Source organism: Lithobates pipiens, unplaced genomic scaffold (genome assembly GCF_037356315.1).
Source record: "Lithobates pipiens isolate NorthernLeopardFrog02 unplaced genomic scaffold, aLitPip1_a1.2 Scaffold_117, whole genome shotgun sequence".
In the NCBI taxonomy this organism is placed as follows: domain Eukaryota; kingdom Metazoa; phylum Chordata; class Amphibia; order Anura; family Ranidae; genus Lithobates; species Lithobates pipiens.
The window spans coordinates 136,358-161,686 of record NW_027507704.1 but is presented as its reverse complement, the minus strand read 5'-3'; the positions used below and the strand labels follow the sequence as shown (position 1 = coordinate 161,686).

General features: G+C 52.0%; 1 protein-coding gene across 1 annotated transcript in view; it reads right to left on the bottom strand.

The window, feature by feature from the left end:
* Window positions 1–25,329, bottom strand: part of LOC143973794 (uncharacterized) — a 64,250-nt gene that overhangs the window by 21,970 nt on the left and 16,951 nt on the right. Inside the window, exons 3-7 of the mRNA XM_077474650.1 lie at window positions 12,512–12,813; window positions 8,811–9,003; window positions 6,778–7,055; window positions 2,550–2,759; window positions 302–534 (exon numbers count right to left, since the gene is read on the bottom strand). Coding sequence (XP_077330776.1) covers window positions 302–534; window positions 2,550–2,759; window positions 6,778–7,055; window positions 8,811–9,003; window positions 12,512–12,813 — 1,216 coding nt within the window. The remainder of the gene's footprint in view (window positions 1–301; window positions 535–2,549; window positions 2,760–6,777; window positions 7,056–8,810; window positions 9,004–12,511; window positions 12,814–25,329) is intronic.

Below are 25,329 nucleotides of genomic sequence, written 5' to 3'. Positions count from 1 at the left end.
GGGGGGGGGGGGGACACATTCCGTCCTTTCTTGGCCTGCCATGCTGCCTTCTTGGATAAGGGTCCGGTAAATCATTTCAGGGGGGCCTTGTGTGGGGGTTCCCCATTCAAATCCATACCAGACCCTTTGGGCGGGAACCTTAAACCCAAAGGTCCTGGTATGAAAGAAAGCCTGAAAAAAAAAAGAAAACGAATGCAGCCACCCCGTCTAAGGGCTGTTCTGGGGTTTAGAGACACTTGAGCCCCGCACCGGAATGCCCAACCCATACACATGGCACCATATAAAAAACGTTTCTTCTTACCCACGACATCATCCACACGCATTCTGTACTGCTGTCTCCTCCAGCGCTTGTAGCAGTACGGGCCGTGGGCTTTGGATATGTTGTTACAGGCCTTGATACCTGGGCCAGCACGGTTAATGCTGACAGGATAGACATCTTCAGTCCTCTTAAAACACATCTCCTTCTCCTCCATGAGGGCCACGCCGGCACCATTATCCTCACCTTCACCCCTCGGCCCCTGGAGGTCCCCGTCCCTGGAAGGGAAACCGGAGAAAGGGCGCTCAGACCTCATTTCATGGTAAAGTCGTATCTAATGTATAACAAGAGGACTGGTCACCCCAAAACCCAACCCATGGCCCTGTGTGGCTGCACCACCACCGCGGCACAGGGACCATGCCCGGCATTCCAGAGATCCTCACCTCGCTCAGTAGTCCAGCCTCATAAAAAGGAGGTCTGCAGCTCTGTACAGACCTGAGGCAGATTGTGGCTGCCGGGTGATCATGTGATCACAATATCAATAAAGCTAATATGAATGCATTTCATTCGTAATAGCTGTAATTCCTATAGTGATGCTCTGATTGGCCAGCAGCTATCACATTGTACCTGGTCCAATCACAGAACCCCATACCATGTTATAGCTGCAGGCCAATCACATCACCCCGTATCATGTTATAACTGCAGGCCAAACACATCACCCCATACCATGTTATAGCTGCAGGCCAAACACATCACCCCGTATCATGTTATAACTGCAGGCCAATCACATCACCCCGTACCATGTTATAGCTGCAGGCCAAACACATCACCCCATACCATGTTATAGCTGCAGGCCAATCACAGCACCTCGTGCCACGTTATAGCTGCAGGCCAATCACATCACCCCATAGCGCGTTATAGCTGCAGGCCAAACACATCACCCCATACCATGTTATAGCTGCAGGCCAAACACATCACCCCGTATCATGTTATAGCTGCAGGCCAATCACAGCACCTCGTGCCACGTTATAGCTGCAGGCCAATCACATCACCCCATAGCGCGTTATAGCTGCAGGCCAATTACGTCACCCCATAGCATGTTATAGCTGCAGGCCAATCATATTACCCCATACCATGTTATAGCATCAGGCCAATCACTTCACCATGTACCATTTTATAGCTGCAGGCCAATCACATCACCACGTACCATTTTATAGCTGCAGGCCAATCACATCCCCCCGTACCATTTTATAGCTGCAGGCCAACCACAACGCCCCGTACCATGTTATAACTGCAGGCCAATCACGTCACCCCATAGCATGTTATAGCTGCAGGCCAATCACTTCACCATGTACTATGTTATAGCTGCAGGCAAACCACAACACCCCATACCATGTTATAGCTGCAGACCAACCACAACACCACCGTACCATGTTATAGCTGCAAGCCAATCACATCACCACGTACCATGTTATAGATGCAGGCCAACTACAGCACCCCATACCATGTTATAGCTGCAGGCCAACCATATTGCCCCATACCATGTTATAGCTGCAGGCCAACCACATCACCCCGTACCATGTTATAGCTGCAGGCCAACCACATCACCCCGTACCATGTTATAGCTGCAGGCCAACCACATCACCCCGTACCATGTTATAGCTGCAGGCCGATCACAGCACCCCGTACCATGTTATAGCTGCAGGCCGATCACAGCACCCCGTACCATGTTATAGCTGCAGGCCGATCACAGCACCCCGTACCATGTTATAGCTGCAGGCCGATCACAGCACCCCGTACCATGTTATAGCTGCAGGCCGATCACAGCACCCCGTACCATGTTATAGCTACATTTTCTCCTAAATTTATAAAGAAAATTGATTTTATTTGATGTTTTATAACAGAAAGTAGAAAATATTGTTTACATGTCAAACTTCTTGGTCTTTTTTCATGAATTTAGCAAAAAAGAAACCCCAGAGGTGGTCAAATACAACCAAAAGAAAGCTAATTGCGGTAACAAAAAAAATAAAATGTCATATGGGTACAGTGTTGTATGAATGTGTAATTACCAGTTAAAGTAGCGCAGTGCTGAGTAGCAAAAAATGACTTGGTCATGAAGGGGGGGGGGGGTATTAGAAATACAGCCGAATATTACTGAACCAATTAGTCCAAACTGCACACAGCGGTTTGGGGCTCCTTGGCCATCGTCAGTGCGTTGTACGGAGCCCACGGCTTCCAACAATGAAGGCGATATTAAAAAAAAAAAATGGTTATTATTCCACCAGCAACCAACCTGGAGGGTGAAGGGGTCCAATGTTTCTGCATCCTGCTCACCATAACAGCCGCCCGCACCAGGTCCATCTCAGAGTTTTCGGCCGCCCCCGGTTCGGAGGGTCTCAGGTGTCTTTTCAGCAGTTGTTTCTCTTCATCGTTACACCTGGACAAGCAGCACTGCTCAAAGGCTTTCCTCGCCTGCTGAAGCTTCACCACCGGAAGATGGAACCTACAAAGATCAAATACGCCCCAATATTGTTTTCTTCTGTACCGGTCTGAGGGATATGACATTACACATCAATGGACCAGCTCAGCGGACCCTCCCCTCCCCTCCCCCCCCACGTAGATCCTCCAATTCTCCTACCGTAAAAACATCCTCCTTCCATAAAACAGACCACACCCCCCACAAGAAACCACCAACACCGAGATTTCCCACAATCCCATTGGTATATCCATCCATCCATCCCTGCTCGGAAAACCAGAATGCCTTTTTTAAAATATAAGTCATCATCGGTAGACAGGTTCTTCTTGTAGGCGGTGTCCACGCCAGATCTCACGAGTTTGTTATGGTTTATACATTGCCGTGGCAACCAAAAAAAAACCTCACATAGCTGAATCTATGGCAATGTTAAAAAAAAAAAATAAGGTGGAAGAAGAAAGGAGGTGAAGGAAGGAAAGAAAGAAAGAATAAATGGAGGAAGGAAGAATGAAGGAGAAAAGGGACAAAAGCGGAAGAAGAAGGAAGGGAGGAAGAAGGGAGAAAGGTGGAAGGAGAAAGGTGGAAGGAGAAAGGTGGAAGGAGAAAGGTGGAAGGAGAAAGGTGGAAGGAGAAAGGTGGAAGGAGAAAGGTGGAAGGAGAAAGGTGGAAGGAGAAAGGTGGAAGGAGAAAGGAGAAAGGTGGAAGGAGAAAGGTGGAAGGAGAAAGGTGGAAGGAGAAAGGTGGAAGGAGAAAGGTGGAAGGAGAAAGGTGGAAGGAGAAAGGTGGAAGGAGAAAGGTGGAAGGAGAAAGGTGGAAGGAGAAAGGTGGAAGGAGAAAGGTGGAAGGTGGAAGGAGAAAGGTGGAAGGAGAAAGGTGGAAGGAGAAAGGTGGAAGGAGAAAGGAGAAAGGTTGAAGGAGAAAGGTGGAAGGAGAAAAGGTGGAAGGAGAAAGGTACAAGGAGGAAGGTGGAAGGAGAAAGGTACAAGGAGGAAGGTGGAAGGAGAAAGGTACAAGGAGAAAGGTGGAAGGAGAAAGGTACAAGGAGAAAGGTGGAAGGAGAAAGGTACAAGGAGGAAGGTGGAAGGAGAAAGGTACAAGGAGGAAGGTGGAAGAGGAAGGTGGAAGAAGAAAGAAGTAAGAAGCAGTTCCCAAGAACCTACAAATCGCACAAGATCCTGCAGTTTATATAATAGATCCTCCCTTCAAGGCTCTGGTGACGAAGCCCAGCTAGGGGGGAGAATGGTGGGGGTGGGGGTGGGGGGGGGGAGAATGGTGGGGGTAGGGGGGGGGAAGAATGGTGGGGGTAGAGGGGGGGAGAATGGTGGGGGTTGGGGGGGGAGAGAATGGTGGGGGTGGGGGGGGAGAATGGTGGGGGTGGGGGTAGTTAAGCCGAATAGGATTAACAAAAAGTTAATGAGAATGAACATTTGTGTAAAAAGTACAAAAAATATTCTGGTAGAGATGTATTATAGTAAACATATGCAAACCAGAGATTACCCATTTAATAGGCACATGAAGGACTTCTGACTGTAGTAATTACAATGTAATGATAATGTGGTTACAATGTATTTCTCAATCTCCTGAACAATGGGCAGTCACCGCTCAGAATCTTAAATATACATAACAGAGGCCATAAGAGCTGCTGTAATACAGAGGCAAGTCAAGTGGCAGTTGGGGAGGAGGAAGAGGGCGTACAGTGTACTTCCATGAGGGCGTACTCCATAGTGACAGTTGGGGAGGTGGAAGAGGGCGTACAGTGTACTTCCATGAGGGTGTACTCCATAGTGGCAGTTGGGGAGGAGGAAGAGGGCGTACGGTGTACTTCCATGAGGGTGTACTCCATAGTGACAGTTGGGGAGGTGGAAGAGGGCGTACGGTGTACTTCCATGAGGGTGTACTCCATAGTGACAGTTGGGGAGGTGGAAGAGGGCGTACGGTGTACTTCCATGAGGGTGTACTCTATAGTGGCAGTTGGGGAGGTGGAAGAGGGCGTACAGTGTACTTCCATGAGGGTGTACTCCATAGTGGCAGTTGGGGAGGTGGAAGAGGGCGTACGGTGTACTTCCATGAGGGTGTACTCCATAGTGACAGTTGGGGAGGTGGAAGAGGGCGTACGGTGTACTTCCATGAGGGTGTACTCTATAGTGGCAGTTGGGGAGGTGGAAGAGGGCGTACAGTGTACTTCCATGAGGGTGTACTCCATAGTGGCAGTTGGGGAGGAGGAAGAGGGCGTACGGTGTACTTCCATGAGGGTGTACTCCATAGTGGCAGTTGGGGAGGAGGAAGAGGGTGTACAGTGTACTTCCATGAGGGCGTACTCCATAGTGACAGTTGGGGAGGTGGAAGAGGGCGTACAGTGTACTTCCATGAGGGTGTACTCTATAGTGGCAGTTGGGGAGGTGGAAGAGGGCGTACAGTGTACTTCCATGAGGGTGTACTCCATAGTGGCAGTTGGGGAGGAGGAAGAGGGCGTACGGTGTACTTCCATGAGGGTGTACTCCATAGTGACAGTTGGGGAGGTGGAAGAGGGCGTACGGTGTACTTCCATGAGGGTGTACTCCATAGTGGCAGTTGGGGAGGTGGAAGAGGGCGTACGGTGTACTTCCATGAGGGTGTACTCCATAGTGGCAGTTGGGGAGGTGGAAGAGGGCGTACGGTGTACTTCCATGAGGGTGTACTCCATAGTGGCAGTTGGGGAGGTGGAAGAGGGCGTACGGTGTACTTCCATGAGGGTGTACTCCATAGTGACAGTTGGGGAGGTGGAAGAGGGCGTACGGTGTACTTCCATGAGGGTGTACTCTATAGTGGCAGTTGGGGAGGTGGAAGAGGGCGTACAGTGTACTTCCATGAGGGTGTACTCCATAGTGGCAGTTGGGGAGGAGGAAGAGGGCGTACGGTGTACTTCCATGAGGGTGTACTCCATAGTGGCAGTTGGGGAGGTGGAAGAGGGCGTACGGTGTACTTCCATGAGGGTGTACTCCATAGTGGCAGTTGGGGAGGAGGAAGAGGGTGTACAGTGTACTTCCATGAGGGCGTACTCCATAGTGACAGTTGGGGAGGTGGAAGAGGGCGTACAGTGTACTTCCATGAGGGTGTACTCTATAGTGGCAGTTGGGGAGGTGGAAGAGGGCGTACAGTGTACTTCCATGAGGGTGTACTCCATAGTGGCAGTTGGGGAGGAGGAAGAGGGCGTACGGTGTACTTCCATGAGGGTGTACTCCATAGTGGCAGTTGGGGAGGTGGAAGAGGGCGTACGGTGTACTTCCATGAGGGTGTACTCCATAGTGGCAGTTGGGGAGGAGGAAGAGGGTGTACAGTGTACTTCCATGAGGGCGTACTCCATAGTGACAGTTGGGGAGGTGGAAGAGGGCGTACAGTGTACTTCCATGAGGGTGTACTCTATAGTGGCAGTTGGGGAGGTGGAAGAGGGTGTACGGTGTACTTCCATGAGGGTGTACTCCATAGTGGCAGTTGGGGAGGAGGAAGAGGGCGTACAGTGTACTTCCATGAGGGTGTACTCCATAGTGGCAGTTGGGGAGGAGGAAGAGGGTGTACAGTGTACTTCCATGAGGGCGTACTCCATAGTGACAGTTGGGGAGGAGGAAGAGGGCGTACGGTGTACTTCCATGAGGGCGTACTCCATAGTGACAGTTGGGGAGGAGGAAGAGGGCGTACTTCCATGAGGGCGTACTCCATAGTGACAGTTGGGGAGATGGAAGAGGGCGTACGGTGTACTTCCATGAGGGTGTACTCCATAGTGGCAGTTGGGGAGGAGGAAGAGGGCGTACAGTGTACTTCCATGAGGGCGTACTCCATAGTGGCAGTTGGGGAGGAGGAAGAGGGTGTACAGTGTACTTCCATGAGGGCGTACTCCATAGTGGCAGTTGGGGAGGTGGAAGGGGGCGTACAGTGTCCTTCCATGAGGGTGTACTCCATAGTGACAGTTGGGGAGGTGGCGTACAGTGTCCTTCCATGAGGGCGTACTCTATACATCCACAGTTTTTAGCCTATGATGGAACAGATTGGTGAGAGATGAAGCTTTCCTCACCTTTCCTGGAATCTCTTGTGGTTGTAGGTCAGGTTCTTCATTTTGCCGCCATTGCTGGATACGAAGAAGTGGTGTTCTCCTTTGTTCATGTTCTTCATGAAGACGGGTCGGATCTTTCTGAAGAACGTGTCAAACCACATTTCCTCCTCTTTTTCCAAGATGATGACGCCGGTCTGCGTGATCTCCGCAGACTTGTGCTCTACCCTGATGATGGCAACTTCCACCGCGTCCTTGTCCGCCTGGACTGTAAGGTGGGACCGCAGCAGCCACTGGTGGACCTGAGAAGAGACCCGATGGAAGGCTGCTATTGGATCAGTTCTTGGAGGCCCTCAGACATGGAGACCCTTCACCTCTCGCATCACTCCTTGGTGCTCACCTGAAGGAGGCGCCTGCCACCCTTGACACCCCCCTCCCCCCCCCAAATACCCCCCCACCATCCTTTCTTCCCGCTGTCCTCCCCCCTCCACTTTGACAACCTTCATCCATTTCTTCAGGTCTGTCCACTCAACTTCCGCACTTCATTACTCCTCCTCCTCTCCTTATTTCCTCCTCTGTCCCCACAACCTCCACACCATACCTCGTCCTACTTCTTTTATTACCCCCCCCCCCCCCCGATGATACCCCCTTGCTGCACTCCCATGTTACCCTAGAGCCCACGAACTCCACCCCCCCACCCAAATAATTCCCTATCTTCTTTCCCCCCTCCTGTTGATCCCAACTACCCCCACACACACCTGGGTCTCCCCATTCACAACCTTCATCTATTCCCTCCCAGTCCCCCCACACCCAACTCCCCTTACCAGACTTGTTGCCCTAGAGCCATACACCTCCCCCCCCCCCCCTCCAAATCTTCTTGTCTTATTAATATGTGAAAAGTAAGGTCCCCCCCCCAGATCTAAGTGTAGCAAGTTTCCGTGTCCCCTTTGGTCTAATGCAGGGGTGCCCAACCTTTTGAGGAGCGGGGGTCACTTTATCGACTTGGTAACCGGTCGCGGGACACGATTTAGCGTAGCGGGCGGATGGCAGGTCTGTGCCCACTCTGCATATGTAGAGCAGACATGGACACAGCCCGCTCTACCCCAAGTGCCCTCCGATCCGCCCCCAGACAGAAGGGGGCAGATCCCTTTACGTTTTTTTTAAATGGAGATCGGATTGCAGATAGGCGGGTGTAAAACGCACACGAGTCCGTTTACATCTGTCGCTCTATAGAGGTGAATGGAGAGGCCATTGGAGTCCACCTGAAAAACAGACAGGCGGACCCCATCGGACCGACCGTGTGAAAGGGGCCCGAGGCTGCTTCACACCGACGCCCAGCGGGACCCGAACCTCAACCAACCTCAATCTTCACTTCTTCCTCAGGATTCCTACAGCTGGCTGCTACTGATGGTGGGTACTGGTACTGCTGGTGGGTACTGGTACTGCTGGTTTATACTGCCAGCTGGTACTGATGACTGATATGGTTGGTGGGCACTGTTGGCTGGTACTGCTACAGCTGGTTTATACTGCCGGCTGGTACTGATGACTGATATGGTTGGTGGGTACTGTTGGCTGGTACTGCTACAGCTGGTTTATACTGCCGGCTGGTACTGATGACTGGTATGGATGGTGGGTACTGGTACTGCTGGCGGGTACTGGTACGGCTGGTTTATACTGCCGGCTGGTACGGATGACTGGTATGGATGGTAGGTACTGCTGTCCCAGATCGCATGTTCCCGTGTCCCGACCCGCCATCCCCAAGCATAACTGTGACAGAAGCATGCGGGTGCAGTAGAGAGCAGAGCGGATGCTTCCTGTCACAGGCGGAGCACATTTGGCATCGTTCCGCCTGTGAAGGAGCCGGCACTATACAGGAAGCAGTGGCTCCGCTTCCCCAACAGCGGCTCCGTTCTTGGCGCTGATGCTCGGCGATGGCGGGTCGGGAACCTGTGATCTGGGCTTGCCGACCCGCCATCTCAGAGCAAGACAATTCATTAAAAAAAAAAAAAAAAAGGAAGGAGGAGAGAAGGGGGAGGGGTACGATATGGAAGACTCACCGTCATATCCCGAATCACACCCGGTTTCTGTAGGTGTTGGAGAAGCAGAACGGCCACCAGATAATTACACACCGCAATATAGTCCCGGTCCTCCAACTCACTTCCCGATGTCGCCCGACCAATCAGATTTAGGAAATACGGCTTAACGGTGGTGAGTAACCTCTGACACCCCTCCGGGGTACAAACCTGATTTCTACAGGAGAGAGAAGAACATTTCCAGAACTTTCCTCATCTCACCCACCAGGATACGACCTCATCGCCCGCTTGTGTCTTCCTGTCACCCTTCCGATAGAAAGACCAACCTCCATCATCAGTCTACCGATACCTCATCCACCTTACCAACCGCCCAGTGTCCTCCACCCCTCTCCACCAATCCCTCCACTCACCTCCATTCAGTGTCCTCCACCCCTCTCTACCAATCCCTCCACTGACCTCCATTCAGTGTCCTCCACCCCTCTCTACCAATCCCTCCACTGACCTCCATTCACTGTCCTCCACCCCTCTCTACCAATCCCTCCACTGACCTCCATTCAGTGTCCTCCACCCCTCTCTACCAATCCCTCCACTGACCTCCATTCAGTGTCCTCCACCCCTCTCTACCAATCCCTCCACTGACCTCCATTCAGTGTCCTCCACCCCTCTCTACCAATCCCTCCACTGGTCTCCATTCAGTGTCCTCCACCCCTCTCTACCAATCCCTCCACTGACCTCCATTCAGTGTCCTCCCCCCCTCTCTACCAATCCCTCCACTGACCTCCATTCAGTGTCCTCCACCCCTCTCTACCAATCCCTCCACTGACCTCCATTCAGTGTCCTCCACCCCTCTCTACCAATCCGTCCACTGACCTCCATTCAGTGTCCTCCACCCCTCTCTACCAATCCCTCCACTGACCTCCATTCAGTGTCCTCCACCCCTCTCTACCAATCCCTCCACTGACCTCCATTCAGTGTCCTCCACCCCTCTCTACCAATCCCTCCACTGGTCTCCATTCAGTGTCCTCCACCCCTCTCTACCAATCCCTCCACTGACCTCCATTCAGTGTCCTCCACCCCTCTCTACCAATCCCTCCACTGACCTCCATTCAGTGTCCTCCACCCCTCTCTACCAATCCCTCCACTGGTCTCCATTCAGTGTCCTCCACCCCTCTCTGCCAATCCCTCCACTGACCTCAATTCATTGTCCTCCACCCCTCTCTACCAATCCCTCCACTGACCACCATTCAGTGTCCTCCACCCCTCTCTACCAATCCCTCCACTGACCTCCATTCAGTGTCCTCCACCCCTCTCTACCAATCCCTCCACTGACCTCCATTCAGTGTCCTCCACCCCTCTCTACCAATCCCTCCACTGGTCTCCATTCAGTGTCCTCCACCCCTCTCCACCAATCCCTCCACTGACCTCCATTCAGTGTCCTCCACCCCTCTCTACCAATCCCTCCACTGGTCTCCATTCAGTGTCCTCCACCCCTCTCTACCAATCCCTCCACTGGTCTCCATTCAGTGTCCTCCACCCCTCTCTACCAATCCCTCCACTGACCTCCATTCAGTGTCCTCCACCCCTCTCTACCAATCCCTCCACTGACCTCCATTCAGTGTCCTCCACCCCTCTCTACCAATCCCTCCACTGGTCTCCATTCAGTGTCCTCCACCCCTCTCTACCAATCACTCCACTGACCTCAATTCATTGTCCTCCACCCCTCTCTACCAATCCCTACACTGACCTTCATTCAGTGTCCTCCACCCCTCTCTACCAATCCCTCCACTGACCTCCATTCAGTGTCCTCCACCCCTCTCTACCAATCCCTCCACTGACCTCCATTCAGTGTCCCCCACCCCTCTCTACCAATCCCTCCACTGACCTCCATTCAGTGTCCTCCACCCCTCTCTACCAATCCCTCCACTGACCTCCATTCAGTGTCCTCCACCCCTCTCTACCGATCCCTCCACTGACCTCCATTCAGTGTCCTCCACCCCTCTCTACCAATCCCTCCACTGGTCTCCATTCAGTGTCCTCCACCCCTCTCTACCAATCCCTCCACTGACCTCCATTCAGTGTCCTCCACTCCTCTCTACCAATCCCTCCACTGGTCTCCATTCAGTGTCCTCCACCCCTCTCTACCAATCCCTCCACTGACCACCATTCAGTGTCCTCCATCCCCCTCTACCAATCCCTCCACTGACCTCCATTCAGTGTCCTCCACCCCTCTCTACCAATCCCTCCACTCACCTCCATTCAGTGTCCTCCACCCCTCTCTACCAATCCCTCCACTGACCTCCATTCAGTGTCCTCCACCCCTCTCCACCAATCCCTCCACTGACCTCCATTCAGTGTCCTCCATCCCTCTCCACCAATCCCTCCACTGGTCTCCATTCAGTGTCCTCCACCCCTCTCTACCAATCCCTCCACTGACCTCCATTCAGTGTCCTCCACCCCTCTCCACCAATCCCTCCACTGGTCTCCATTCAGTGTCCTCCACCCCTCTCTACCAATCCCTCCACTGACCTCCATTCAGTGTCCTCCACCCCTCTCTACCAATCCCTCCACTGACCTCCATTCAGTGTCCTCCACCCCTCTCTACCAATCCCTCCACTGACCTCCATTCAGTGTCCTCCACCCCTCTCTACCAATCCCTCCACTGACCTCCATTCAGTGTCCTCCACCCCTCTCTACCAATCCCTCCACTGACCTCCATTCAGTGTCCTCCACCCCTCTCTACCGATCCCTCCACTGACCTCCATTCAGTGTCCTCCACCCCTCTCTACCAATCCCTCCACTGGTCTCCATTCAGTGTCCTCCACCCCTCTCTACCAATCCCTCCACTGACCTCCATTCAGTGTCCTCCACTCCTCTCTACCAATCCCTCCACTGGTCTCCATTCAGTGTCCCCCACCCCTCTCTACCAATCCCTCCACTGACCACCATTCAGTGTCCTCCATCCCCCTCTACCAATCCCTCCACTGACCTCCATTCAGTGTCCTCCACCCCTCTCTACCAATCCCTCCACTCACCTCCATTCAGTGTCCTCCACCCCTCTCTACCAATCCCTCCACTGACCTCCATTCAGTGTCCTCCACCCCTCTCCACCAATCCCTCCACTGACCTCCATTCAGTGTCCTCCATCCCTCTCCACCAATCCCTCCACTGGTCTCCATTCAGTGTCCTCCACCCCTCTCTACCAATCCCTCCACTGACCTCCATTCAGTGTCCTCCACCCCTCTCCACCAATCCCTCCACTGGTCTCCATTCAGTGTCCTCCACCCCTCTCTACCAATCCCTCCACTGACCTCCATTCAGTGTCCTCCACCCCTCTCTACCAATCCCTCCACTGACCTCCATTCAGTGTCCTCCACCCCTCTCTACCAATCCCTCCACTGACCTCCATTCAGTGTCCTCCACCCCTCTCTACCAATCCCTCCACTGACCTCCATTCAGTGTCCTCCACCCCTCTCTACCAATCCCTCCACTGGTCTCCATTCAGTGTCCTCCACCCCTCTCCACCAATCCCTCCACTGGCCTCCATTCAGTGTCCTCCACCCCTCTCCACCAATCCCTCCACTGACCTCCATTCAGTGTCCTCCACCCCTCTCCACCAATCCCTCCACTGACCTCCATTCAGTGTCCTCCACCCCTCTCTACCAAAATCTCCACTGACCTCCATTCAGTGTCCTCCACCAATGTAACTATCGGGAGGTCAGACTTACTCTTTTCCGGCCTTTTCCGGGACTCTTCTTCTTCGGATTCCGATCAGAATGTATTTCGCAGCATTGAGGAGTTTCTCCACAGCCTGCGGCAAAGAAGGGTCCTCTTTGAGGAAGCTCTCCTGGGAAGCCACGTATCTTGCAAAGCTCCGGATGCTCTCCAGGTAATTGCGGGCGGTGGGCTTGCTGGTGTTCAGGGCGTTCAGATGGACGAAGAATTCCACCGTCTTCCGGATGTTGTGGATACATTTCACCGACACTTCCCCGGGGTCCATGAAGTAGAGGTACCGCGCCACACAGGGCACCTGAAAGAAGAACAGTCCAATCAGGTGCTTAGTAAAGAGGACCTGTCCTGTGGAAGACGAGGACTGATCACCGTATGGCCTGAGGTCTCCATGTAGGCTTTACTTCTTCATGGGGAGTGCACCGATCTCACCAGTGCCTAGACACAGGGAGTGCACCGATCTCACCAGTGCCTAGACACAGGGAGTGCACCCATCTCACCAGTGCCTAGACACAGGGAGTGCACCGATCTCACCAGTGCCTAGACACAGGGAGTGCACCGATCTCACCAGTGCCTAGACACAGGGAGTGCACCGATCTCACCAGTGCCTAGACACAGGGAGTGCACCCATCTCACCAGTGCCTAGACACAGGGAGTGCACCCATCTCACCAGTGCCTAGACACAGGGAGTGCACCCATCTCACCAGTGCCTAGACACAGGGAGTGCACCCATCTCACCAGTGCCTAGACACAGGGAGTGCACCGATCTCACCAGTGCCTAGACACAGGGAGTGCACCCATCTCACCAGTGCCTAGACACAGGGAGTGCACCCATCTCACCAGTGCCTAGACACAGGGAGTGCACCCATCTCACCAGTGCCTAGACACAGGGAGTGCACCCATCTCACCAGTGCCTAGACACAGGGAGTGCACCCATCTCACCAGTGCCTAGACACAGGGAGTGCACCCATCTCACCAGTGCCTAGACACAGGGAGTGCACCAATCTCACCAGTGCCTAGACACAGGAAGTGCACCCATCTCACCAGTGCCTAGACACAGCGAGTGCACCGATCTCACCAGTGCCTAGACACAGCGAGTGCACCGATCTCACCAGTGCCTAGACACAGGGAGTGCACCGATCTCACCAGTGCCTAGACACAGGGAGTGCACCGATCTCACCAGTGCCTAGACACAGGGAGTGCACCGATCTCACCAGTGCCTAGACACAGCGAGTGCACCGATCTCACCAGTGCCTAGACACAGGGAGTGCACCCATCTCACCAGTGCCTAGACACAGGGAGTGCACCCATCTCACCAGTGCCTAGACACAGGGAGTGCACCGATCTCACCAGTGCCTAGACACAGGAAGTGCACCCATCTCACCAGTGCCTAGACACAGCGAGTGCAGCGATCTCACCAGTGCCTAGACACAGGGAGTGCAGCGATCTCACCAGTGCCTAGACACAGGGAGTGCAGCGATCTCACCAGTGCCTAGACACAGGGAGTGCACCGATCTCACCAGTGCCTAGACACAGGGAGTGCACCGATCTCACCAGTGCCTAGACACAGGGAGTGCACCGATCTCACCAGTGCCTAGACACAGGGAGTGCACCGATCTCACCAGTGCCTAGACACAGGGAGTGCACCGATCTCACCAGTGCCTAGACACAGGGAGTGCAGCGATCTCACCAGTGCCTAGACACAGGGAGTGCAGCGATCTCACCAGTGCCTAGACACAGGGAGTGCAGCGATCTCACCAGTGCCTAGACACAGGGAGTGCAGCGATCTCACCAGTGCCTAGACACAGCGAGTGCACCGATCTCACCAGTGCCTAGACACAGCGAGTGCACCGATCTCACCAGTGCCTAGACACAGCGAGTGCACCGATCTCACCAGTGCCTAGACACAGCGAGTGCACCGATCTCACCAGTGCCTAGACACAGCGAGTGCACCGATCTCACCAGTGCCTAGACACAGCGAGTGCACCGATCTCACCAGTGCCTAGACACAGCGAGTGCAGCGATCTCACCAGTGCCTAGACACAGGGAGTGCAGCGATCTCACCAGTAGTGATGGCCGAACGGTTCGCCCGGCGGTCGTTTCGCGGCGAATTTCCGACTTTCGCCGTCCGCGGGTTCGAACGCCTTTTTCCGTCGTTCGCCCCGGCGGACTTACGTGTTTAATGTATACAAGAACTTTAACCTTTCGTGACACGTTTATCATGTGTTACAGGACAACCAATTGAGACATGACAGCTCATGGACACTTGGACATTCCCCCTAACCTATAAATACACCCGATCCGGTGGCCATTTTACATTCTTTCTTCTGTCACTGTAGGGAAAGGATCCTGTGTGGAGTAGGGACAGAGAAAACGCTAGCTATTTGGTACACAAAAGTTCTTTTCAGGACTGGTATAGGTGTTAGGTCAGCAGCCTGAGTTTCTTTTGTCAGTTTAGATAAAGGGACAGAGCGCTGTATGCTGCTATTTTAGGGACAGCTCAGCCAGATTAGTCTTTCTTCATCATCATCATCATCATCATCATTAGCTGTTACTATCAGGTCCACAAAAGAGCTGTTCCAGCTAATCGTTCCAGCCTACTCTTTTTTGCCAATTTGTATAGGGACAGGCAGGAAGCAGTGTGTCAGGCAGTGAGGATAATTTTAAAGACTTGCTGTTACTATTAGTTCCACAAAGGTTCTTTTCAGGACTGGTATCAGTGGTACGGTAATAGGCTTGTACACGTATAATATTCTTTCTTCCAAATATAGAAAGAATATTATACTTGACTGCTGCCCTTCTGCTGCAGTCTGCTAATCATTCACAACTCACTTGTTCCACAAAGCTCTTTATCAGGACTGGTAACTTGGTCTGTCTAGGGTGCTACGGTACATAGGCTTGGGTGCGGTACAGTCTGCTGTTCTGTAAGGACCGCTATCGGTCCACAATACATAGGGTTGCCGTGCACTACTGCTGACCGCTGCCCTATACTGCAGCAGTCCTTCATTGGTATAGGGACTGACGTACAGTCTGCTAATCACTAACACACAACCTGCTTGGTCCACAAAAGTTCTTATAAGGACTGGTAACTTGGTATAGGGTGCTACGGTACATAGGCCTGAGTGCGTTACAGTCTGCTGTTCTGTAAGGACCGCTATCGGTCCACAATACATAGGGTTGCCGTGCACTACTGCTGACCGCTGCCCTATACTGCAGCAGTCCTTCATTGGTATAGGGACTGACGTACAGTCTGCTAATCACTAACACACAACCTGCTTGGTCCACAAAAGTTCTTATAAGGACTGGTAACTTGGTATAGGGTGCTACGGTACATAGGCCTGAGTGCGTTACAGTCTGCTGTTCTGTAAGGACCGCTATCGGTCCACAATACATAGGGTTGCCGTGCACTACTGCTGACCGCTGCCCTATACTGCAGCAGTCCTTCAGCGGTATAGGGACTGACGCACAGTCTGCTAAACACTAACACACAACCTGCTTGGTCCACAAAAGTTTTTATAAGGACTGGTAACTTGGTATAGGGTGCTACGGTACATAGGCCTGAGTGCAGTACAGTCTGCTGTTCTGTAAGGACCGCTATCGGTCCACAATACATAGGGTTGCCGTGCACTACTGCTGACCGCTGCCCTATACTGCAGCAGTCCTTCATTGGTATAGGGACTGACGTACAGTCTGCTAATCACTAACACACAACCTGCTTGGTCCACAAAAGTTCTTATAAGGACTGGTAACTTGGTATAGGGTGCTACGGTACATAGGCCTGAGTGCGTTACAGTCTGCTGTTCTGTAAGGACCGCTATCGGTCCACAATACATAGGGTTGCCGTGCACTACTGCTGACCGCTGCCCTATACTGCAGCAGTCCTTCATTGGTATAGGGACTGACGTACAGTCTGCTAATCACTAACACACAACCTGCTTGGTCCACAAAAGTTCTTATAAGGACTGGTAACTTGGTATAGGGTGCTACGGTACATAGGCCTGAGTGCGTTACAGTCTGCTGTTCTGTAAGGACCGCTATCGGTCCACAATACATAGGGTTGCCGTGCACTACTGCTGACCGCTGCCCTATACTGCAGCAGTCCTTCATTGGTATAGGGACTGACGTACAGTCTGCTAATCACTAACACACAACCTGCTTGTTCCACAAAAGTTCTTATAAGGACTGGTAACTTGGTATAGGGTGCTACGGTACATAGGCCTGAGTGCAGTACAGTCTGCTGTTCTGTAAGGACCGCTATCGGTCCACAATACATAGGGTTGCCGTGCACTACTGCTGACCGCTGCCCTATACTGCAGCAGTCCTTCATTGGTATAGGGACTGACGTACAGTCTGCTAATCACTAACACACAACCTGCTTGGTCCACAAAAGTTCTTATAAGGACTGGTAACTTGGTATAGGGTGCTACGGTACATAGGCCTGAGTGCGTTACAGTCTGCTGTTCTGTAAGGACCGCTATCGGTCCACAATACATAGGGTTGCCGTGCACTACTGCTGACCGCTGCCCTATACTGCAGCAGTCCTTCATTGGTATAGGGACTGACGTACAGTCTGCTAATCACTAACACACAACCTGCTTGGTCCACAAAAGTTCTTATAAGGACTGGTAACTTGGTATAGGGTGCTACGGTACATAGGCCTGAGTGCGTTACAGTCTGCTGTTCTGTAAGGACCGCTATCGGTCCACAATACATAGGGTTGCCGTGCACTACTGCTGACCGCTGCCCTATACTGCAGCAGTCCTTCATTGGTATAGGGACTGACGTACAGTCTGCTAATCACTAACACACAACCTGCTTGGTCCACAAAAGTTCTTATAAGGACTGGTAACTTGGTATAGGGTGCTACGGTACATAGGCCTGAGTGCGTTACAGTCTGCTGTTCTGTAAGGACCGCTATCGGTCCACAATACATAGGGTTGCCGTGCACTACTGCTGACCGCTGCCCTATACTGCAGCAGTCCTTCAGCGGTATAGGGACTGACGCACAGTCTGCTAAACACTAACACACAACCTGCTTGGTCCACAAAAGTTTTTATAAGGACTGGTAACTTGGTATAGGGTGCTACGGTACATAGGCCTGAGTGCAGTACAGTCTGCTGTTCTGTAAGGACCGCTATCGGTCCACAATACATAGGGTTGCCGTGCACTACTGCTGACCGCTGCCCTATACTGCAGCAGTCCTTCATTGGTATAGGGACTGACGTACAGTCTGCTAATCACTAACACACAACCTGCTTGGTCCACAAAAGTTCTTATAAGGACTGGTAACTTGGTATAGGGTGCTACGGTACATAGGCCTGAGTGCGTTACAGTCTGCTGTTCTGTAAGGACCGCTATCGGTCCACAATACATAGGGTTGCCGTGCACTACTGCTGACCGCTGCCCTATACTGCAGCAGTCCTTCATTGGTATAGGGACTGACGTACAGTCTGCTAATCACTAACACACAACCTGCTTGGTCCACAAAAGTTCTTATAAGGACTGGTAACTTGGTATAGGGTGCTACGGTACATAGGCCTGAGTGCGTTACAGTCTGCTGTTCTGTAAGGACCGCTATCGGTCCACAATACATAGGGTTGCCGTGCACTACTGCTGACCGCTGCCCTATACTGCAGCAGTCCTTCATTGGTATAGGGACTGACGTACAGTCTGCTAATCACTAACACACAACCTGCTTGGTCCACAAAAGTTCTTATAAGGACTGGTAACTTGGTATAGGGTGCTACGGTACATAGGCCTGAGTGCGTTACAGTCTGCTGTTCTGTAAGGACCGCTATCGGTCCACAATACATAGGGTTGCCGTGCACTACTGCTGACCGCTGCCCTATACTGCAGCAGTCCTTCAGCGGTATAGGGACTGACGCACAGTCTGCTAAACACTAACACACAACCTGCTTGGTCCACAAAAGTTTTTATAAGGACTGGTAACTTGGTATAGGGTGCTACGGTACATAGGCCTGAGTGCAGTACAGTCTGCTGTTCTGTAAGGACCGCTATCGGTCCACAATACATAGGGTTGCCGTGCACTACTGCTGACCGCTGCCCTATACTGCAGCAGTCCTTCATTGGTATAGGGACTGACGTACAGTCTGCTAATCACTAACACACAACCTGCTTGGTCCACAAAAGTTCTTATAAGGACTGGTAACTTGGTATAGGGTGCTACGGTACATAGGCCTGAGTGCGTTACAGTCTGCTGTTCTGTAAGGACCGCTATCGGTCCACAATACATAGGGTTGCCGTGCACTACTGCTGACCGCTGCCCTATACTGCAGCAGTCCTTCATTGGTATAGGGACTGACGTACAGTCTGCTAATCACTAACACACAACCTGCTTGTTCCACAAAAGTTCTTATAAGGACTGGTAACTTGGTATAGGGTGCTACGGTACATAGGCCTGAGTGCGTTACAGTCTGCTGTTCTGTAAGGACCGCTATCGGTCCACAATACATAGGGTTGCCGTGCACTACTGCTGACCGCTGCCCTATACTGCAGCAGTCCTTCATTGGTATAGGGACTGACGTACAGTCTGCTAATCACTAACACACAACCTGCTTGTTCCACAAAAGTTCTTATAAGGACTGGTAACTTGGTATAGGGTGCTACGGTACATAGGCCTGAGTGCAGTACAGTCTGCTGTTCTGTAAGGACCGCTATCGGTCCACAATACATAGGGTTGCCGTGCACTACTGCTGACCGCTGCCCTATACTGCAGCAGTCCTTCATTGGTATAGGGACTGACGTACAGTCTGCTAATCACTAACACACAACCTGCTTGGTCCACAAAAGTTCTTATAAGGACTGGTAACTTGGTATAGGGTGCTACGGTACATAGGCCTGAGTGCGTTACAGTCTGCTGTTCTGTAAGGACCGCTATCGGTCCACAATACATAGGGTTGCCGTGCACTACTGCTGACCGCTGCCCTATACTGCAGCAGTCCTTCATTGGTATAGGGACTGACGTACAGTCTGCTAATCACTAACACACAACCTGCTTGGTCCACAAAAGTTCTTATAAGGACTGGTAACTTGGTATAGGGTGCTACGGTACATAGGCCTGAGTGCGTTACAGTCTGCTGTTCTGTAAGGACCGCTATCGGTCCACAATACATAGGGTTGCCGTGCACTACTGCTGACCGCTGCCCTATACTGCAGCAGTCCTTCATTGGTATAGGGACTGACGTACAGTCTGCTAATCACTAACACACAACCTGCTTGGTCCACAAAAGTTCTTATAAGGACTGGTAACTTGGTATAGGGTGCTACGGTACATAGGCCTGAGTGCGTTACAGTCTGCTGTTCTGTAAGGACCGCTATCGGTCCACAATACATAGGGTTGCCGTGCACTACTGCTGACCGCTGCCCTATACTGCAGCAGTCCTTCAGCGGTATAGGGACTGACGCACAGTCTGCTAAACACTAACACACAACCTGCTTGGTCCACAAAAGTTTTTATAAGGACTGGTAACTTGGTATAGGGTGCTACGGTACATAGGCCTGAGTGCAGTACAGTCTGCTGTTCTGTAAGGACCGCTATCGGTCCACAATACATAGGGTTGCCGTGCACTACTGCTGACCGCTGCCCTATACTGCAGCAGTCCTTCATTGGTATAGGGACTGACGTACAGTCTGCTAATCACTAACACACAACCTGCTTGGTCCACAAAAGTTCTTATAAGGACTGGTAACTTGGTATAGGGTGCTACGGTACATAGGCCTGAGTGCGTTACAGTCTGCTGTTCTGTAAGGACCGCTATCGGTCCACAATACATAGGGTTGCCGTGCACTACTGCTGACCGCTGCCCTATACTGCAGCAGTCCTTCATTGGTATAGGGACTGACGTACAGTCTGCTAATCACTAACACACAACCTGCTTGGTCCACAAAAGTTCTTATAAGGACTGGTAACTTGGTATAGGGTGCTACGGTACATAGGCCTGAGTGCGTTACAGTCTGCTGTTCTGTAAGGACCGCTATCGGTCCACAATACATAGGGTTGCCGTGCACTACTGCTGACCGCTGCCCTATACTGCAGCAGTCCTTCATTGGTATAGGGACTGACGTACAGTCTGCTAATCACTAACACACAACCTGCTTGGTCCACAAAAGTTCTTATAAGGACTGGTAACTTGGTATAGGGTGCTACGGTACATAGGCCTGAGTGCGTTACAGTCTGCTGTTCTGTAAGGACCGCTATCGGTCCACAATACATAGGGTTGCCGTGCACTACTGCTGACCGCTGCCCTATACTGCAGCAGTCCTTCAGCGGTATAGGGACTGACGCACAGTCTGCTAAACACTAACACACAACCTGCTTGGTCCACAAAAGTTTTTATAAGGACTGGTAACTTGGTATAGGGTGCTACGGTACATAGGCCTGAGTGCAGTACAGTCTGCTGTTCTGTAAGGACCGCTATCGGTCCACAATACATAGGGTTGCCGTGCACTACTGCTGACCGCTGCCCTATACTGCAGCAGTCCTTCATTGGTATAGGGACTGACGTACAGTCTGCTAATCACTAACACACAACCTGCTTGGTCCACAAAAGTTCTTATAAGGACTGGTAACTTGGTATAGGGTGCTACGGTACATAGGCCTGAGTGCGTTACAGTCTGCTGTTCTGTAAGGACCGCTATCGGTCCACAATACATAGGGTTGCCGTGCACTACTGCTGACCGCTGCCCTATACTGCAGCAGTCCTTCATTGGTATAGGGACTGACGTACAGTCTGCTAATCACTAACACACAACCTGCTTGGTCCACAAAAGTTCTTATAAGGACTGGTAACTTGGTATAGGGTGCTACGGTACATAGGCCTGAGTGCGTTACAGTCTGCTGTTCTGTAAGGACCGCTATCGGTCCACAATACATAGGGTTGCCGTGCACTACTGCTGACCGCTGCCCTATACTGCAGCAGTCCTTCATTGGTATAGGGACTGACGTACAGTCTGCTAATCACTAACACACAACCTGCTTGGTCCACAAAAGTTCTTATAAGGACTGGTAACTTGGTATAGGGTGCTACGGTACATAGGCCTGAGTGCGTTACAGTCTGCTGTTCTGTAAGGACCGCTATCGGTCCACAATACATAGGGTTGCCGTGCACTACTGCTGACCGCTGCCCTATACTGCAGCAGTCCTTCAGCGGTATAGGGACTGACGCACAGTCTGCTAAACACTAACACACAACCTGCTTGGTCCACAAAAGTTTTTATAAGGACTGGTAACTTGGTATAGGGTGCTACGGTACATAGGCCTGAGTGCAGTACAGTCTGCTGTTCTGTAAGGACCGCTATCGGTCCACAATACATAGGGTTGCCGTGCACTACTGCTGACCGCTGCCCTATACTGCAGCAGTCCTTCATTGGTATAGGGACTGACGTACAGTCTGCTAATCACTAACACACAACCTGCTTGGTCCACAAAAGTTCTTATAAGGACTGGTAACTTGGTATAGGGTGCTACGGTACATAGGCCTGAGTGCGTTACAGTCTGCTGTTCTGTAAGGACCGCTATCGGTCCACAATACATAGGGTTGCCGTGCACTACTGCTGACCGCTGCCCTATACTGCAGCAGTCCTTCATTGGTATAGGGACTGACGTACAGTCTGCTAATCACTAACACACAACCTGCTTGGTCCACAAAAGTTCTTATAAGGACTGGTAACTTGGTATAGGGTGCTACGGTACATAGGCCTGAGTGCGTTACAGTCTGCTGTTCTGTAAGGACCGCTATCGGTCCACAATACATAGGGTTGCCGTGCACTACTGCTGACCGCTGCCCTATACTGCAGCAGTCCTTCATTGGTATAGGGACTGACGTACAGTCTGCTAATCACTAACACACAACCTGCTTGTTCCACAAAAGTTCTTATAAGGACTGGTAACTTGGTATAGGGTGCTACGGTACATAGGCCTGAGTGCGTTACAGTCTGCTGTTCTGTAAGGACCGCTATCGGTCCACAATAGATAGGGTTGACGTGCACCACTGCTGACCGCTGCCCTATACTGCAGCAGTCCTTCAGCGGTATAGGGACTGACGTACAGTCTGCTAAACACTAATACACAACCTGCTTGGTCCACAAAAGTTCTTATAAGGACTGGTAACTTGGTATAGGGTGCTACGGTACATAGGCTTGAGTGCGGTACAGTCTGCTGTTCTGTAAGGACCGCTATAGGTCCACAATAGATAGGGTTGACGTGCACCACTGCTGACCGCTGCCCTATACTGCAGCAGTCCTTCAGCGGTATAGGGACTGACGTACAGTCTGCTAAACACTAATACACAACCTGCTTGGTCCACAAAAGTTCTTATAAGGACTGGTAACTTGGTATAGGGTGCTACGGTACATAGGCTTGAGTGCGGTACAGTCTGCTGTTCTGTAAGGACCGCTATAGGTCCACAATAGATAGGGTTGACGTGCACCACTGCTGACCGCTCACCTATACTGCAGCAGTCCTTCAGCGGTATAGGGACTGACGTACAGTCTGCTAAACACTAATACACAACCTGCTTGGTCCACAAAAGTTCTTATAAGGACTGGTAACTTGGTATAGGGTGCTACGGTACATAGGCTTGAGTGCGGTACAGTCTGCTGTTCTGTAAGGACCGCTATAGGTCCACAATAGATAGGGTTGACGTGCACCACTGCTGACCGCTCACCTATACTGCAGCAGTCCTTCAGCGGTATAGGGACTAAGAGTTTTGTCACAGGGTCATTTAAAAAATGACATGCAGAGGAAGAGGCAGGCCCTTCCGCAGGGGTGGTAGGGGTAGGGCAGGAGCAACAGGCTTGAGCCAAAGTGGGAAGTTGCAGAAGGTGCGTTCAATTACTTTAAAGGATGCACCAGACTTGGTTGAGTGGCTCGCTCAGCCTTACTCTTCTGCACCCTCCTCATCCTCTCGATCTGCACCCTCTTCTTCACTCTCTGCTATGTGCACCCCCAAAGACACTACCACCAACAACACGACCACCACCACCACCACCACATACCTTCCGCTTGAGTCACTGGAATTATTTTCCGATCCATATCAAGAGGACATTTCTGATGCGCAGCCACTCTTGGTATTGGATCAGGAAGAGGAGGTAGCAACAAGCGCTACTCAGCAGTCTGACGCCAGTACCCAGATCAGCCCAAGGAGGAGGTTGGTCCCCGGTGTTGCTGCCTACTCTACTTATAGCGGTGGGGAAGGTGACGTTGATGATGACGTGTCTAGTGATGTCACGTGGGTGCCCACAAGAGAGGAAGAGGAGGGGAGTTCAGAGGGAGATATGGACCAGCAGATAGGGAGGAGAAGCAGCAATGACTTACATTGCACAGCAGGGACAAAGCAGACTGCAAATGTATCAGGAGCGAGTCATCGACCATGTACGGTCACATCTGGCGCTCCCAGGACACCGGCACATGGCTCCGCAGTGTGGGCTTTTTTTAACGTGTCCGCTGCTGACAATAGCGTTGCCATCTGCAATCTTTGCAGTCAACGCATTAGTCGCGGTAAGCCCAATACTCACCTAGGGACGACCGCCTTAAGAAGGCACATGAGCAGCCATCACCGAGCCCAGTGGGAGCAACGGAACACACAAAGCCACACTGCAGGCTCTCACCGTCCAGCCTCGTCTTCTACTTCTCCTTCTCCTCTCTCCTCACAATTGTCCTCCACTCCACCTTCCATCACGCCAAGCTCACATTTTTCTGCAAAAAGGCAGGCTTCCGTGGGCCTAATGTTTGAGCGTAAAAAAATGATGACGCCGGATAACCCTCTTGCCCAACGGTTGGCGGCTGGCTTGTCAGAACTCATAGCCCGCCAACTACTGCCATATAAACTGGTGGACTCGGAGGCCTTTCGCAAATTTGTGGCCATTGGAACACCACAATGGAAGGTCCCAGGAAGGAAGTATTTCTCAGAGAAGGGCATCCCAGAGCTATATGGCCATGTTCAGCGGCAAGTGAATGTATCTCTGGCACACAGTGTCGGTGCCAAGATACATCTGACCACAGACACGTGGTCTAGCAAACACGGGCAGGGAAGGTATATCAGTTTTACTGCCCACTGGGTGAACCTTCTGACGGCCGTCAAGCATGTAACCCGTGGCACCCGTGTAGATTTGGTTTTACCGCCACGGATTGCATGCAGGCCTGACTCTTCTTCTCCTCCTCCTACTCCATCCTCCTCCCTCTCCTCCTCAGCTGCCTCCTCCTTTTCCGCTGCTAGCGTCTCTTCCACTGCACCGCCCAAGCTCCCCAGAACCTATTCCACATGCCAGGTGAGACGTTGCCATGCCGTGCTGCGTCTGTTGTGCCTGGAAGCAAAGAGCCACACTGGCCCGGCACTCCTTTCAGCTTTGCGTTCACAGGCAGATGAGTGGCTAACACCGCTCAATTTGACAGTTGGTAAAGTGGTGTGTGACAACGGTGCCAATCTGCTTAGCGCATTGAAACAGGGCAAAATCACGCACGTGCCGTGCATGGCACACGTCTTAACCACTTGCCGACCGCCGCACGACGATATACGTCGGCAGAATGGCACGGGCAGGCATATTGGCGTATATATAAGTCCATGCCTGCCCGCGGGTGGGGGGCCCGATCGGGCCCCCCCCCGGTGCCTGCGGCGGTCGGCATTCGTTCGGGAGAGATCAGGGATGAGGGGACGGCCATTCATTCATGGCCACCCCCTCGCGATCGCTCTCGACGAATGGAAATCCCCCGTGACATCACTTCCTCTCCTGTAATGTAAACACAGGAGAGGAAGTGATGTATTCTCTCCTCCGTGTCGGTATTTTCCGTTCCGACACG